Source organism: Puntigrus tetrazona, chromosome 4, assembly GCF_018831695.1.
Source record: "Puntigrus tetrazona isolate hp1 chromosome 4, ASM1883169v1, whole genome shotgun sequence".
Taxonomy (NCBI): Eukaryota; Metazoa; Chordata; class Actinopteri; order Cypriniformes; family Cyprinidae; genus Puntigrus; species Puntigrus tetrazona.
In genome coordinates, this window is record NC_056702.1 from 2,847,233 (window position 1) to 2,862,399 (window position 15,167).

The window sequence follows — 15,167 nt, forward strand, 5'->3', positions numbered from 1 at the left end:
CGGCGGGTCCCGGATAGGAAGAGGGTGACGTCAGTGCGCTCCGCTCGCGGCAGATTCGGGTTACAGTATACTGCGTGCGCGCGCGCGTGTGCGCTCGTGTTCATGAACGTCGGATGGTGGCTGGAGGAGGAAAAGCGTGTTTACACAGACGGGCCGAGCGCCTGGGGAATAGCGCACGGCGAGAGGAAGTGAGCCGGCTCGCTGTCTGCCTGCACCAACTTCCTGCTCAGAGAGAGAGAGAGAGAGAGAGCGAAGAGAGAGAGAAAACAGTCGGGATCCCATTACAGTCCGACTGAGAGCTGCCGAGACGGCCGACAGCATGGAAAAACAGCGCATTATACGGAATTCTTTTTAATAAAGCGAAAAGGGAGCCCAAAAAAGCCTGACCGTTACGCAGAGGTACGTGAATAATCCATCCACGCCGCTCGATCGTTTCGTGTGTGTTTTTAAGTGTGTAACTACTTCATAATAACACCGAAAGGAAGAAACCTTCCAAAGTACACGACCGAAACTCGATATCCCCAAAAAAGAACGAACGTCTCCAAAACGACGGAGCTGTTTGAAATCTCCAAAAGTGATGTTTGGGGACTTAAGCGCGTACAGTCGTGAAGAAATCGGCGCGTGCAAACGAATAGACCTCTTTTGGCGATAACAGACGCAGGAGACGCTTCGAGCGTCCGCGGTTCCCGTTACTTACGCGCGTTTTACGCACCGTTTACGCACGGCCGAGGAAAGTTTGAATACCTGTTGAGTTCGCGACGTCGCGACGCGTATTTCAGAGAGCGTGTCGTTCGCGCGATCGAAACGCTGGGCTGCTAGAAAAGGCTGAAATTTGCCTCCTGGCGCTTTAAACGCAATAGTAGAGTTTCTGGTTTGTCTGGAAACAGCAGCAGACTAATTGCCATGCGCTTCCGGATTGAAACTGGCAGCAGACAGCATCTTGAAAATGAGTCATTGGGGCAAACAAAGAAACTTCAGTTCAGCCCTAGAGCTGATGTTGCTCCCGCATCTGGATGTGCTGCGGGTTATTTGATATAATTAGAGCGGATTAATGTTTGTGAGTCCAGAATGTGTTCGGGAGACTTGCCGTAGACTTCAGATAGCAGATGATGCTAGAGTTTCCTCAGATCTAACCCAAGATGTCCCCAAGTTCACCACCAGCGTCTCAGCACAGTAACCTGGTGCAGTTTGTCAAGTTCATGTCCGACGCCGACCAACTCTGTCCAATCTTCATTTGAAACTACCACATTATCATTTAACGCTGTATATTTTGCGATCCCTCTTTAAATCCAGTGCCACTTTGGATGCCATTTCCTTCTGTTTTGAAGTTTTGGAAACGGTGCATGTAAAATCTACAGTCACGTTGGTCCTGTCTACTTCCTGTATGGTTAGACGGGTTGGAGAGATTTGCAATTTACGCCGTTTTTAGTCTCACACAGGCATTTTTTTCAAATGCAAGACATTTAAAAGGCTTAGTGGTCAAACAAATAAACAACCCGTGATCGGCAGGATTATTGTTATTGGCCATTTCGGTATTTTTAGCCTTAATATTGCAGTATCTGCCCTGAAACGGGTTAAAAGAGGAAGCATCACTTTGATCAAACAGCCAGTTATATTCGAACACTTTAATGCAAAAAGTAAAAAGCAGCCAAATCTGATTTAATGTAATCAAGCGATGCTTTCCGATGCTTTTTGACTATTCTAGTTATATTTTTTGAGCCACAATGTTTCTGCAGTTTCAATGCAATTGAAATCGCTTAAAAAGAGGAACCGTCGTTTCAATAGATTTAAATGTTTAATGCAAGCATCCCGAAATCTAGTGTCCGCGCTCTTTCCGAAGACAGACGTTCTCGGATCTGTCTGCGTAATTTCACGAGCTGCAGCCCTCTCTGGAGAAATGCGGTCGTGGAGAGAAGTCCTTCGCGGCTCTCTTTTCTCCCTCTCTTCGGCGGGAGCTCCCTGAATTTTCCACTGCAGTCTGTGCGCGCAGGAAGAGCGCACATTTAGTCATGGCGAAGTAATGTCTGCGCGCACCAACTAATCTCATTACGAGTTTCCGCTGGCGCTACAGTGGAGGGGTTTGTGAGCGCGACGGCGAGTTCGGTGTTTAAAAGTTGTCTAGGGGCCATTCAAAACACCGGGCTTGGGCTTTCGGGTCCAAACTATCCCTGTGTGTCCGTTGCCGGAGTCTAGAAGGGTGTGAGCGTGTCGCTTTACGCCGGAGAGAGCCTGGAGTGCATCTTCTCACCTGGAAGATTCTCCTCTTTCCCCTTTTCATGCACACGGGCGCCGGCAGCGTGTGAAACTTTAAAAAGCAGCCTTATCGGGCAGCGCACTGTATGTTGTCTGTTAAGCCACTTGCAGACTGAGCCGCTGTCTGGTTCTGTGTCTACAGACATGTTCCTCCTGTCTACTTCCTGTACGGTTAGGCGGGTTGGATAGATTTGATGGAGTTGAGGTTCCCTTGTTGTTTTCCATTGACGTTTGGTTGGTTTTTTTAGGCTATTTTCAATTGAGTTTCTCACCTATACCTAAAAATTCAGATGCACACTGAAAAAAACGGCTCTAAAATGCAAATATATATATTGCTGGTAAAACTAAACGGCATCTACGTGATCAGCGACTATTTTTGGAAACTATCTAGGACTACTTCTGTTTATGGAGAGTAATTTTTGAGCAGAAGGAAATGAACTCAAAACAAGAATATAACAGCAACAAATATGCAAATACAATTAAAAAATGTGACCTTAATTAATCATACCCCAGTGCATTATGGGAACTGCATTGTAAATGTAGGTAGTTTTAGAAGGAGTTTATTAAATGTTATACTTTTTGAAATCGATTGCAAGCATCTATTCGGTTTTCTACTTTGAAACAAAATAGGCACCGTTTTAAATCATAGAAGTAAATAAGTATATATATATATAAAGATATATTTATTTCGCGACAACACTTTCCCAGTGTATCTTCTACAAGGTAAACTCACTTTTTCTGTGGTGAATAAGTGTATAAAGTGGTAAAACAGTTTATTTTCGTACTGATGCTTAGGCTTAGATGGTGAACTTTTTCACGTTCTATGCACTATTTGGGAAAAAAACGATAACCATATTATTGTTAAGATGTTTAACAAACAAACATGATTGATCGACACGCGGATGAATCCCTGTGGACCTGATCTAACTGCGATAACTATGGACGATTCGTTTATTTCATCCCAAGTTTCATGCAGCGTGTTAAAACATCTTTAAACCCAATGACCGTGAAGCTGATGCATGCCAGACAACGGCAGAAGAACGGAGCCAATAACACGATAATACTACGTTCGAGCGTGTCTTTTTGTTTAGCGCACGCTGTCCATTATTTATTTGTGCGTCTTAGAAAATCCTGGCTGAGGATTCGGGCTTGGCTTCCGCGCAGTTTATGTCATTGCTCATATTGAAAGATAAAAAAAAGAGACTTTGCATGAGCGTTTTTTTCTTCTTCCATTTTTCCCCTCTTGCAATAATATAACAATGACTTTTACAGCCACGTTCCGCGCAGAAACCTCTCCAAACTGCCAAGAGCTTTTGAAAGCAGCTCCCTCTGTTTATTCCCTTTGATTAGGGCAGTAAATCTGGGTATCAATGAGTCCGTTGATCGCAGTGTCTTCAGATGTGTCCATATGGGCGAGCGTGAAAAGAGAAGAGGAAACCTCCCATTTGTGCCTTGCGTCCGTGCGGTCCCCGCGTTCCCGTGCTTGCTCCCCGCAGCAGGAATTCCTACCTTTCAGTTCGGGATGGGCATTCCCAGGAAGACGCCCTTCAAAGGAGAATTGGAGGAAGTCCTGATATAGACAGTTTTACGGTCGTTTAACGCAGATGCTCCGCTCAGAGGATGCTGGAGCAGGAAATGGTTTTATTTCGCTTCTTTGGGGGTTTGGAAAAAAAACAACCGGGTATGCGGCGCGCAGCTTTCATGTTCTGCCCGAGAGTTAAGTACGAGGCCTGCCAGTCAATCGCTACGCGAGTACGTATAATGAGATCTGTGTCACATGTGGAGAAGAGCATTCAATGAGCATGTGTGAGAAAGCACACGATACTTCCTGATGAATATCTGTAGCCTGTACGGGCGGCATTTTCTGAGCACTTCCTCCTTTGTCGCCACCGAAGCTTGCTGTTTGTTTCTCTTTACACCCCCGTTGATATTCGAACCCCGAGCATCTGAAAAGACAAAAAATGAAAGTCGTGCACCATCAAATTATGAAGCAGAAAGTCAGCATTAAATCAAAAGTTAACAAATCAAAATTAAATCAGAAGTTCCACTGTTTTTTAATCTAATGTGAAACTATTTGAATAATCTATCATCAGATTTTAATGATTTTTTTTCTTAAAACATTTAGTAATTATCCTAACTTTTTTTTCACATTTCAGTTGGAATGGATAAAATTAAGTAGTATTACATTAAAATGTAATAAAATGTTTTTAAAATATATTTAACATACATTTTAAGAATCCAGTTGATAAAACCAAATGTGTTAGTCAAAAATGTCACGCATATTAAAATGCAATTAAACTTATTTCCATTTCTTATTTCCTAAAATAATTCCCAATAATTGAAAGTAGGTGTTGTATTCAGAAATGTCAGAAATTTTCTTATTTTCTCACAATATTTACTTATTTTTCATTATCCAGTTAAATGCAAACGGATAAGACCAAGTGTTTTGTTCGAAAATGTCACTTAACTTAAAAATATAAATAAATAAATATGCCACTTACCTACATAATTAAAAAAAAGTGTGTATATATATATATATATATATATATATATATATATATATATTCAGTCATTATCTATTTTTTATCTAGTAACTATTTTTCATAATCCAACTGATTCCCAACAACATGATTTGGAAATGCATCACATTACAGAAGCACAGTGGATCATGAACACCACCTAATGTTGACTTTAACTGTTTTAGGTGTAATTTTAGCCTGTCCTGTTAGAGTCTGGGGTGCTCCTTTAGCCTCCTTATTCGATTAATTCCTCAATGACTTCCAGAGCCGGCGGTTTGACGAGCGAAAACAAGGGTGAAAGTTTAAGCTTGTGTGTCTTTGTCAAAAATATGACAAAGACTTTCCCAAAATAAGGCCGTCTGCAACCAGGGAGTTCCACTTGGCCAATAAAACATGCTCCGTGTCAGAGCTATCCACACTAGTGAGTCAGCCAGCCTCCTTTCTCCATCTACCCCTCGGTCTGGTTCGTTCCCTCCATCCGTCTCGGGAGAGCGTTGGCTCAGACAGCAGGAAGGCTGCAGTAAACGCCAGCCCGCCCTGTTTGACTGACTTACAGTTACCAAAGGGCATGATGTAACGCTAGTTAAAACTGAGGAGTGCGTTCAAACACACACACACACACACACACACACACACACACGACAGCTTTGAGTTCAAGTCAAACTGGACCTGTCCTGCGCGCTGTCCTGCATCCCAACACTCAACACCATCCCCTTCAACTTCAATCTGTCTAATGCACCAGATATCCACTGAAAAGAAGCAGACAATATAAGAAGTATATGCATGTTTCTTAAAGGGATAATTTACCTAAAAATTAAAAGTCTGCGGTTGTTCATGAGCCACCGTGGTGCTCTATTGTGTGAAACACAAAAGGAGAAATTTTGAACAATGTTCATGCTGCTCTTTTTCATACAGTGAAAAATTAAATGTGACCTTAAAACGTAATCAAATTGGATTACGTTTCTGATATTTGTATGGTGCTTTATTTATATATATATATATATATATATATATATATATATATATATATATATAATTTTTTTTTTCCTTTGTTGTACACAATGGTGCATTGCATTTTCTTTTCCACTATATTTTAACTGGTAACAGGTTAACTTGTTTGTATAGTTACCATAAAAATACCGTAAAACACGTTGCATCCCCTGGTCAAAGTGTACAGGTTTTGTAATGTATATATGATTTTTATGTGACCTAAACTTTAACCAGGGATGTAGAGGAAGAGGTTATTAGAGTACACTAAGGCTAAGCATGTGGCTAAAGGGCATGACGACAGCGGTCACAGGAAGTGGCCCAAGCAAGATTTAAACTTCCTGTACTGTTGGGCTTTTAACATTGAACCGCTGCACCTTCCTGTTGGAGACGATCCCAGATCTCACGGATGAAAAAAACTCACTTCTATTCATTAGAAAATACTTATCTTAGACCCAGTGGATCCATGCTGACTGCGACTCTGTTGTCTGAATCGAAGCGTGCTGAAAAAAGAATACATTTGTCAGTTTTTGAGTTCGTCTTGTGCAGGACAGCTTAGCGTCCCTCAAATTGTGTTGTCCAAGCTATAAATGTTACAATGAAAGGCTCTGCTTATGTCTAAGGTTTCTTGAAGGAATGTGAGCAGATATCACTGTGCACATCCTGTTTCGTGAGATCGCAGCTTCCTGTCTGTCCAACCACAGCGCCAGAGTATAAAGAGCACTTTTAGCCATTTTCTTGTTTTCTCTGAAACCCATTCACAAAAACTGGATGACCTATCCGTTTTTATCTTCAATACGAGCGGCGTATAAAGATTAAGCATGTGTGCCTGTGCATGTTGGATCCATTTTGGCCCGTGTTAAAGTTTGATGATAACGGTTTGGGTGATGTTCAAGGATTACGCAGCACATCAATTTAAAGGGAAGTGTTTGACTTCATGTTTTTATTACCGTTATTCTGGATCAGCCGGTATTTTTAATGTTTTTAGAAAGTCTTTACATGCTCTCTACGGCTGCATTTATTTGATCAAAATTAATAATCATCATTCTAATATGCGAATGTAATATTCAAGAAACGCGTCTTATTATTATTATTATGTTGAAAACATTTTGCTGCCTATTTTACTTTGGAAACCATTATTTTATACGTTTAAAAGAACAGCATTTATTTGAAATATACTTTTTTTAATAATAATATATTTAATTTTGATTGGTTTAATGCATTCTTGCTGAATAAAATAGTGACTTTCTTTAAAAAGCAAATCTAAATGATCCCGAACTGTATTTTAATTTTTGAGTGACCTATACCTTTAAGAATTCCCTTTGCGCTTGTAGGTTTTGGCTCTAGGTTTGGGACGTTTAACCTATTTTGTGCCCCTTTACCCCACTTATCTCCACCTGGTCACTCTAATCTCCTCCTAAACAGGATCTTTTGGATAAACTCTATGTTTACCCTGTTAGTAATCTCCTTTCACCAGTGGGTGTATTTGCCCGCGTTTGAGCGGACACCTCCGTCCCAGAGAGTTCAGCAGCACGGCCAATGCTGGAACATGTTGCTTATTTGCGATTCATTCCCATGTCAGTCTTTCTGGCTGATAGCTCTTTGTTGTTTATGAGCTTGTGCGTTAATGTACAACAGAACAGGAAATGCTTGCAGAGATTGTGGGAGGGCGCTCAGGAATGACGTTTTTTGTTCATGCGAGAGATGAAGAGGGAAAAGGGGAAATTAAAGGAAGAGGCTGAATTCAGAAGTGCGCTTTAATGTGGCCGCGTTTGTACGGCTGATGCTCTGGCCTCTCCCTTTTCACCACTTCCTGTTCGAAACCTGCACGAATATGCTTAAAGGAAGGGGTTTTTTTCGAATGCAGTCAACTCCTGGAAGGACGTCTGATTGTCAGATCAACTGAATCAAGACGCTGGTCAATGAGATCCTTAAACCTTGTTAGGGTCATTAAACTTGTAGCCAAGCCACCGTTTCATTCCAAATTTGGCTCATTTAAATTAGATTACACACATTTTTAATGCACACCTTTTACATCTATGGAATCTTTCCTTAAAAGTCTCTTGTAAGACAAGTCATGTCACTCGGCGGCCATCTTTGAAATGCCTCTCGGGTATCCAGGTGCATCTCTTTGTACTTTGTAAACTGTTCACTAAGCTTACAATTAAATTGAAATAATAGTTAAAATCACCAATGAAATCTGATAACAACTGTGTAATAAATGTTGTTTATTTAGCTCAATTAGCATTATAAAAAGCCTACTACTCAGGCGAGATCATCCAGTGCGCATGCAAAGTCCTAGGCACAAGTCTCAGAACGCTGACTGTTTCTATAGCAACCGGAACTTCTAACTGGTCAGTGATTGGTTATTTTATCCAGAAGGCGGGGTTTCCTGCGATTGATCGGCCATGTTAAGCGTTGCATTTTTCCCACATTTTTCAAATGTGATATTAAAAGTTCTCAAAAAAAGCATTTTTTCTTAGTGTGAAGAGCACGTGTTAATCAAAAGTACCTTTTTAAGAACCCTGTGCATTGGAAAGGTTCCATTGATGTTAAAGGTTCTTCATGGATATATTAATGCCAATAAAGAACTTTTTTTTTTCATCATGAACAAATGACCTGGAATGAATCAGTCAAATATACTAACAGTCTCAAACTAATAATCTGAATTGGTCTAATGAGCTCACACACTTACAAATAAAGGTTACACAAACAGTTTTTTCGAAGAACCGTTTTGGTTGGGAAAAAAACTTTTCCGTAAACAGTTCTTAAAAACCATTAAATTGTGATTGTTAAATTGTAAACTGTTAATGTTTATCATTATTCCTCTTATGTCTGACAGATATGGAGAGTGCTATCACGCTGTGGCAGTTTCTGCTGCAGCTACTCCTGGACCAGAGCCATAAGCACCTGATTTGCTGGACGTCCAACGACGGCGAGTTCAAGCTGCTCAAATCGGAAGAAGTCGCCAAACTCTGGGGCCTCCGCAAGAACAAGACCAACATGAACTACGACAAACTTAGCCGAGCACTACGCTACTACTATGACAAGGTTACACACGCTCGTATTGGATATAAACGCAACAATTTTACGAGGTGGCGATTTCGTAATGAATTCATACAATGTGATTGGTACAGAAAAGTACGATTACAACCCTACAACCAACCATCAATGGGGCATTAGCGGATCGTACTGAAATGTACCACAAAGATGATGAAAATTCATACTATTAGCCACCAATTTGGGTAAAATTAACCAATTGCAGTTTGACTATAGTAATAATCCCTTTTGTGTTTTGCAGAACATCATCAAGAAGGTGATTGGCCAGAAGTTTGTGTACAAGTTTGTCTCGTTCCCTGATATACTGAAGATGGATCCCCAAGTGGTGGAGCTCGGGGGTCGGGAAGGGGGTCACATTGCAGGGGGTGTCATGTTGCAGGAGGTGGAGTCGGATTGCGGCGAGGGGGAGGAGTCTCCAAAGCTGTCGCTGTCGTCGCTGAGAAGCCCCGCCTGCAGGAACGAGTATCGCCACTCCGGTCTGTACTCGTCCTTCACAGTCAGCTCCCTCCAGAGCCCGCCTCCTCTGCTGCGTCCAATCAAAGTCGAGAAGCAGCGAGGGGGCGAACGAGGGGAGGAGGGACAAACGGTGATTCGCTTTGTCACTAATCGATCAGAAAAGGTCGTTCCCCTGGCTTCCTCGCCGCCACCTGCCTCCGCGGAGGTCTTCTTCGCTTCAAAAACCTCCCCTTGTTCGTCCCGTAGCCCCTCCCCTTCTCACAGCCCCGTCTACACGCTGCGGCCGGAGCGCAGCCCGGAGGCTCGCATAGACGAATCAGAGCAGAGCGTTCAGCCTCTAAATTTATCATCCAGCCACAGGGAACGAGCCCAGAATCGGGCCACACCCCCCGAGAGGAGGGCCGGTAGCAACGGACTGCCTCCCAAAGCTCGGAAACCCAAAGGGCTGGAAATCTCCGCCCCTTCCATACTGCTTTCAGGAAGTGACTTGGGCTCCATCGCCCTCAACAGCCCAGCACTGCCCTCAGGGTCACTCACACCAGCCTTTTTCACTGCACAGGTATTAAACTACACATGCACATGCGTTTATATGTCACACATAGGTCCGTTTCATAACGATTAAAGCAAAGGATACGTGGTTTCTTCTCTTGGCCAATAGCAAATAACCCCAGACTGCGAAGCGACGAGCTCAGTCAAAGAGAAAGAAATGTCAAATGCATTTCAGTGCCAAAAATTACTGATAAAGAAATAAATTCCTGTTTTGCGCAACATTTGTCTGCTATGTAATTATAAGCTATTAGAATACAGTGTAGTTAGCTTAGCAACATACTAATGTTAAGCTGTGTTTAATTGACAGTGAACAGCTAAGCTAAGCATATGTCAAAATGCTTACATTTAACATTTAACATATTATTCAAATGTTAATGTAAAGTTATATTGGATCAGATGTGAGAAGGCAACCGTTGAAAGAAAAGCAAGATTATGCAATGACGTCGCTATCTTAGCAATAAGCTAATTTTGCATCAGTATTTAGTTGCTGCCTGTTTAGAGAGCAGATTAGGTTTCGTTTTGTTGTAGGAAGCTTTCTAGGTTTTGAGCTATAAATGAGCACAAAAACATCCTCTCCGGCACTGTTTGTAAGCCTTCAACGGGTAACAAATAGACAGGGCACACACCTATACTGGTAATACAGCTATTCTGTGAGACGTTTCGGTCTTTACTGGGTGTGTTGGGAGTAATGCGCGTCAAGCAGACAGGTTTTTAAAAAGAGGTAGAGAGAGACAGGAAGAGGAAAAGACAGACAGAATGGCATAAGCGAAAAAAAGGGAGACCTGTAAGTAAAGCCATATGTCCGTAATCTCACACACTACAGCATAGTGACACGGGACAGAGAAAAACGGAGCGAGAACGAAAAATTGATTTCACATGCTGCCCTATAGCCACAACTTGGTGATCCAAAGTCCATGACCCATGGGAAGCTACATGCTTGTGTGGATTTTACTCCTGCTTTCTCTCTTAAAGGGACAGGCCGCCCAAAAAAGAACTTCCCGTCATGGTTTACTCACGCTCATGTCATTCCAAACATGTATGACTTAGTTTTGATGCAAATGCAATCCTATACCGTTTAATAGGTTGCATGAACACAGATGTTGGATCCTCGTCCAGTGTCTGTTCTATTCCTCTCTGGATGTTTTACTCATTTAAACTAGATTTTCCAGTGTCTATTAACCCCGTTCATCACCGCAGGTGTCTATAGGGACTTTCGCACCGAAGGAAACTTTTCATAGTTCCTAGAACTATTGGCCAAATTTCACGCTTTTTGGCCTGTCGGCACCACAGGAAGTGGGAACCTATTTAGTTTGGGGAAACTAAATTAGCTCCTATATCAGAGTTTAAAGGTCTAAAAGGCTAAAGTGATGCAGTGTACACGGACTCACCAAATGCATTCTTATTGTCGTTGACTGGAAACTACGGGTCATGGTGTGTTGTCACCTTGTGGACAAACTAATTAGTGGAAAAACAATATAAGGTGCATGTGCGAGCTAAACATACAAAGCATGCATGGTTAGAAATACCTGAAAATTATACCCTACATGTAAAATATCAAAAAAAAGTTGCTGTTTTGAAAGTTGGCGAGAATTACGAAACCTAGGAACTTCATACACCATTTGCCATTGTAAAGACCGTGTGTGCAGTAAGGGCAAATGTCATTTTTCCATGGAAAGACAGGAATTGGGCAATGAATGACACTAATTGGGTGACGCGATTGCAGCAAACGCATCTTCTGCGATTGAAACAGTTCTAGCAAGCGAGCGGAAAATTCCCAAGACACATTGTCGCGCAAGATAATCAGCGAAGGGCTTACTGACAAGTCCAGTTTGACACGTCCTGTTATCTCAGAAAATGGAGAAAAGCGTTACGGGATGAGCAACGAAAATAGCAATAAGTCTGAAGAACTGGGCTACCTTAACACTATTGTCACAGTTTGTTTTTCATGGTGTTTAAATGACCCCAGCGGCGTGATAATTAACACCTGAATTTTACCCAAAAAAAAAAAAAAAAAAAGAAGAAGTGTATTTTACCTCCGGAGCAATTACGGTTGTACAAACCTGGCAACCCCTAGTCACCTGAAATCGGGACAATCGTCCACAAAAGACGAAGTTAAACAGATTTTAAATGACACATGGCAGTTTAACCGTTGCTTTAAACATACTGAAACGTCTACAGACAGACGGTTATTTCATAACGCCAGATTAAGCAAAGCGCTCCATCCAGTTGGACGGATAAAACAAGTGTAGACTCTGTCCGGGACGGTCGTCCTACCGCTTGCAGGCAACGCGTTCGCCCTCAACGCTCCCAACGCGCCTCGTTTAGGTGAAAAATTATGGGAAGATTTGTTTAAAGGGGTTCTCAGACTGCTTGTGCGTGACAGGCCTCACATGCTATCGCCTGCAAACCGACGTGTCCGGACACGCAGAGACTCCCATTCGACTTTTCAAAAATTTGAAAAAGACACTGGGATTTCGTGATCCATGACTCGAGTGACTAATACAAATAACATCTCGTGTTCCTGTTCCCCCCTTTCACAATACCTCCCCCTCTCTCTCTCTCTCTCTCTCTCTCTCTCTCTGCAGACTCCCTCTGGCTTGCTGTTGACGCCCAGTCCTCTCCTGTCCTCCATTCATTTCTGGAGCAGCCTGAGTCCCGTGGCCCCTCTCAGCCCCGCCAGGCTACAGGGCCACGGGTCACTCTTTCAGGTACGCACGAAACTATTTTAAACCCGTACGAAGAGGAAACCGAAGGCGGAGGCGTTTTAGCGCTGACATGCGAGCGCGTTTTAGAAAGTGACTCGCTTGTCTGTTTTTGCGAGCGTGTTTGTGTTTGGTGTCATGTTTCAGCCTTCATGTGAGCGAGAGGGGAAATCCTGTGGATACTTCCTGTTCTGGCCCGGGGGAGCGCGAGTGTGTAGGGAGGTGTGTGTGTGAGTGAACAAAAAAGACAATGCAAACTGCGTATTTATGCTCATCTTGCTTTTTGAGGGGAGGGTCCTGTCTTTACTGTAAACATCGCTAGCCAGCAGGAAACCATTAAGGTAACCACGGCGACTGCTTGGCTCCGCCTTTACAGGAATAGTGACAGTTCGTGATGTGCACTTTTACTACTGCGCGCGCAAACACACACACACACACACACACACACACACACACACACACACACACACACACACACACACACACACACACACACACACACCCCACTCTCACTTCCTCCCTGGGCGGCCGTAGTGGGAGATTTCTGGTTGGTCACATGATAGTCGTTCCTGCCGTCATTGGCTGCAGTGGAACACTTTTGTGGCTTTTTTTTTTCTTTCACAGTGCAATTATTTTTTCGGTTTTATTTTTTATTTTCTATACCTGTAAAACGTATACCGGGACCGATAGATGCTTCTGAGATGTTTTTGAGTCAATCCGGGAAATGGATTTACTGGTGTGTGTGTGTGTGTGTGTGTGAGTGTGTATTAGGGTTTTGGAAATAAGCTACAGATGTTTCCTCTCTGCATTGGATATGGGGGGAAAAACAGCTTCCTGTTAAAAAAGGGAGGGGGTGATAACTGAAAAAGACTCTGTGTCTGTGTGTATAGTCAGCTCTCACATAACAGGAAGTTCCTCTCCTAGCGCTACCGTGATGGACTACGAGCGTGTTTGTTTTGTGAACCACAAAGACAGGGTGTTTTTTTTTCCTCATTGAGGTGTGTTAGGGAGATATTTACAGAAACTGTTAATGCCCATGTTTTATTTCAAAAATTAAAAGTAAAATATGTAAATTGTTAAGTCCAATTTTAAGAATAATATTCATTTCTGTATTGCAAAAACAATTCCTGGGATTGCCATATATATATGTATATGTATATGTATATGTGTATATATATATATATATATATATATATATATATATATGTATATGTATTGTATATGTATATATATATATATATATAATATATATATATATATATATATATATATATATATATATGTATATGTATATATTATATATATATATATATATATATATATATATATATATGTATATATATATGTATATGTATATATATATATATATATATATATATATATATATATATATATATATATATATATATATATATATATGTATATGTGTATATATATATATATATATATATATATGTATATGTATATGTATATATATATATATATATATATATATATATATATATATATATGTATATGTATATGTATATGTATATATATATATATATATATATATATATATATATGTATGTATATATATATATATATATATATATATATATATATATATATATATATGTATATGTATATGTATATGTATATATATATATATATATATATATATATATATATATATATATGTTTGTATTATATATATATATATATATGTTTATTTAATTTTTTTAATTAATTAATTTATTAGGTTATACGTTTTAACATAATATAATAATTAAAAAAACAATACTGCTACTACTGATAATATATGGATAATAACACACATCCATTTAACCAGAAAATCTAAAATAAATAAACAAGCAGTAATGAAATGAAGGTATTTTAACATCAAAATCTAAATGAAACAAAAAGTATTATTAATGATAATAAAAATACATTTAACAAAGAAACATGAGGAAATCCACAGGTGATATTTACCTTTAAACTAATAATAATAAACTATAGCTTAACATACGGGAACATATAAGGGAATTCCCAGGTGGGGTTTAACCTGAAAATAATAAAACAATAACAGTTATTTATAATGTATAAATAAAATAAAAAATATTATTTATAGAACAGAATGTAAAATGGAATTAATATCCTATGAAAATAATACCTGGACATTTTTTTTTTATGTTTTTTTTTTTCTCCACCGTAAAGCATTTGCTGTAGAGTTAGCAAACACAGCTCGCGAGGACACTGAGGTGACGCTGCACATACTGAAACCCAATGTCCTGTCTGCTTTGTGACCCTCACAGTTCCCGACCCTGCTGAACGGCCCGCTCCCGGTACCCCTCCCCAACCTGGACTCATCTTCATCCTCCTCCTCCTCCCTCCTCTCTCCTCCTCTCCTCCGGCGCCCAGAAATCCTGATTTCTGGACACTCCACACATCACCCCACCCACACCCCCACCTCTCCAGAGTCGTACCTTTGCTCTCACACTAAGAAGGAATTAAGGACCTTCCTGCCGTTTTTGAGCCAGACTGCACTTCGCCCCCTCGCGGCCACCCTTCGGTTCTGCCGGACTTCGCTTTCTTCTGTAACTCAGGCTGCAGTCCAAACAGCTCACCAAAAAAAAAAAAAAAACAAACAAACAAAAAAAAA

At 40.7% G+C, this 15,167-nt stretch overlaps 1 protein-coding gene across 1 annotated transcript; it reads left to right on the top strand.

Moving 5' to 3' along the window:
* The first annotated feature begins 41 nt into the window (after positions 1-41).
* On the top strand, positions 42-15,157 carry elk3 (ETS transcription factor ELK3). The gene is given in 6 exon segments (XM_043236336.1): positions 42-399; positions 8,602-8,810; positions 9,061-9,834; positions 12,410-12,532; positions 14,821-14,894; positions 14,896-15,157. Coding segments are annotated over 5 exon segments (1,218 nt in total). The 5' UTR covers positions 42-399; positions 8,602-8,603; the 3' UTR covers positions 14,936-15,157.
* Positions 15,158-15,167: the final 10 nt, after the last annotated feature.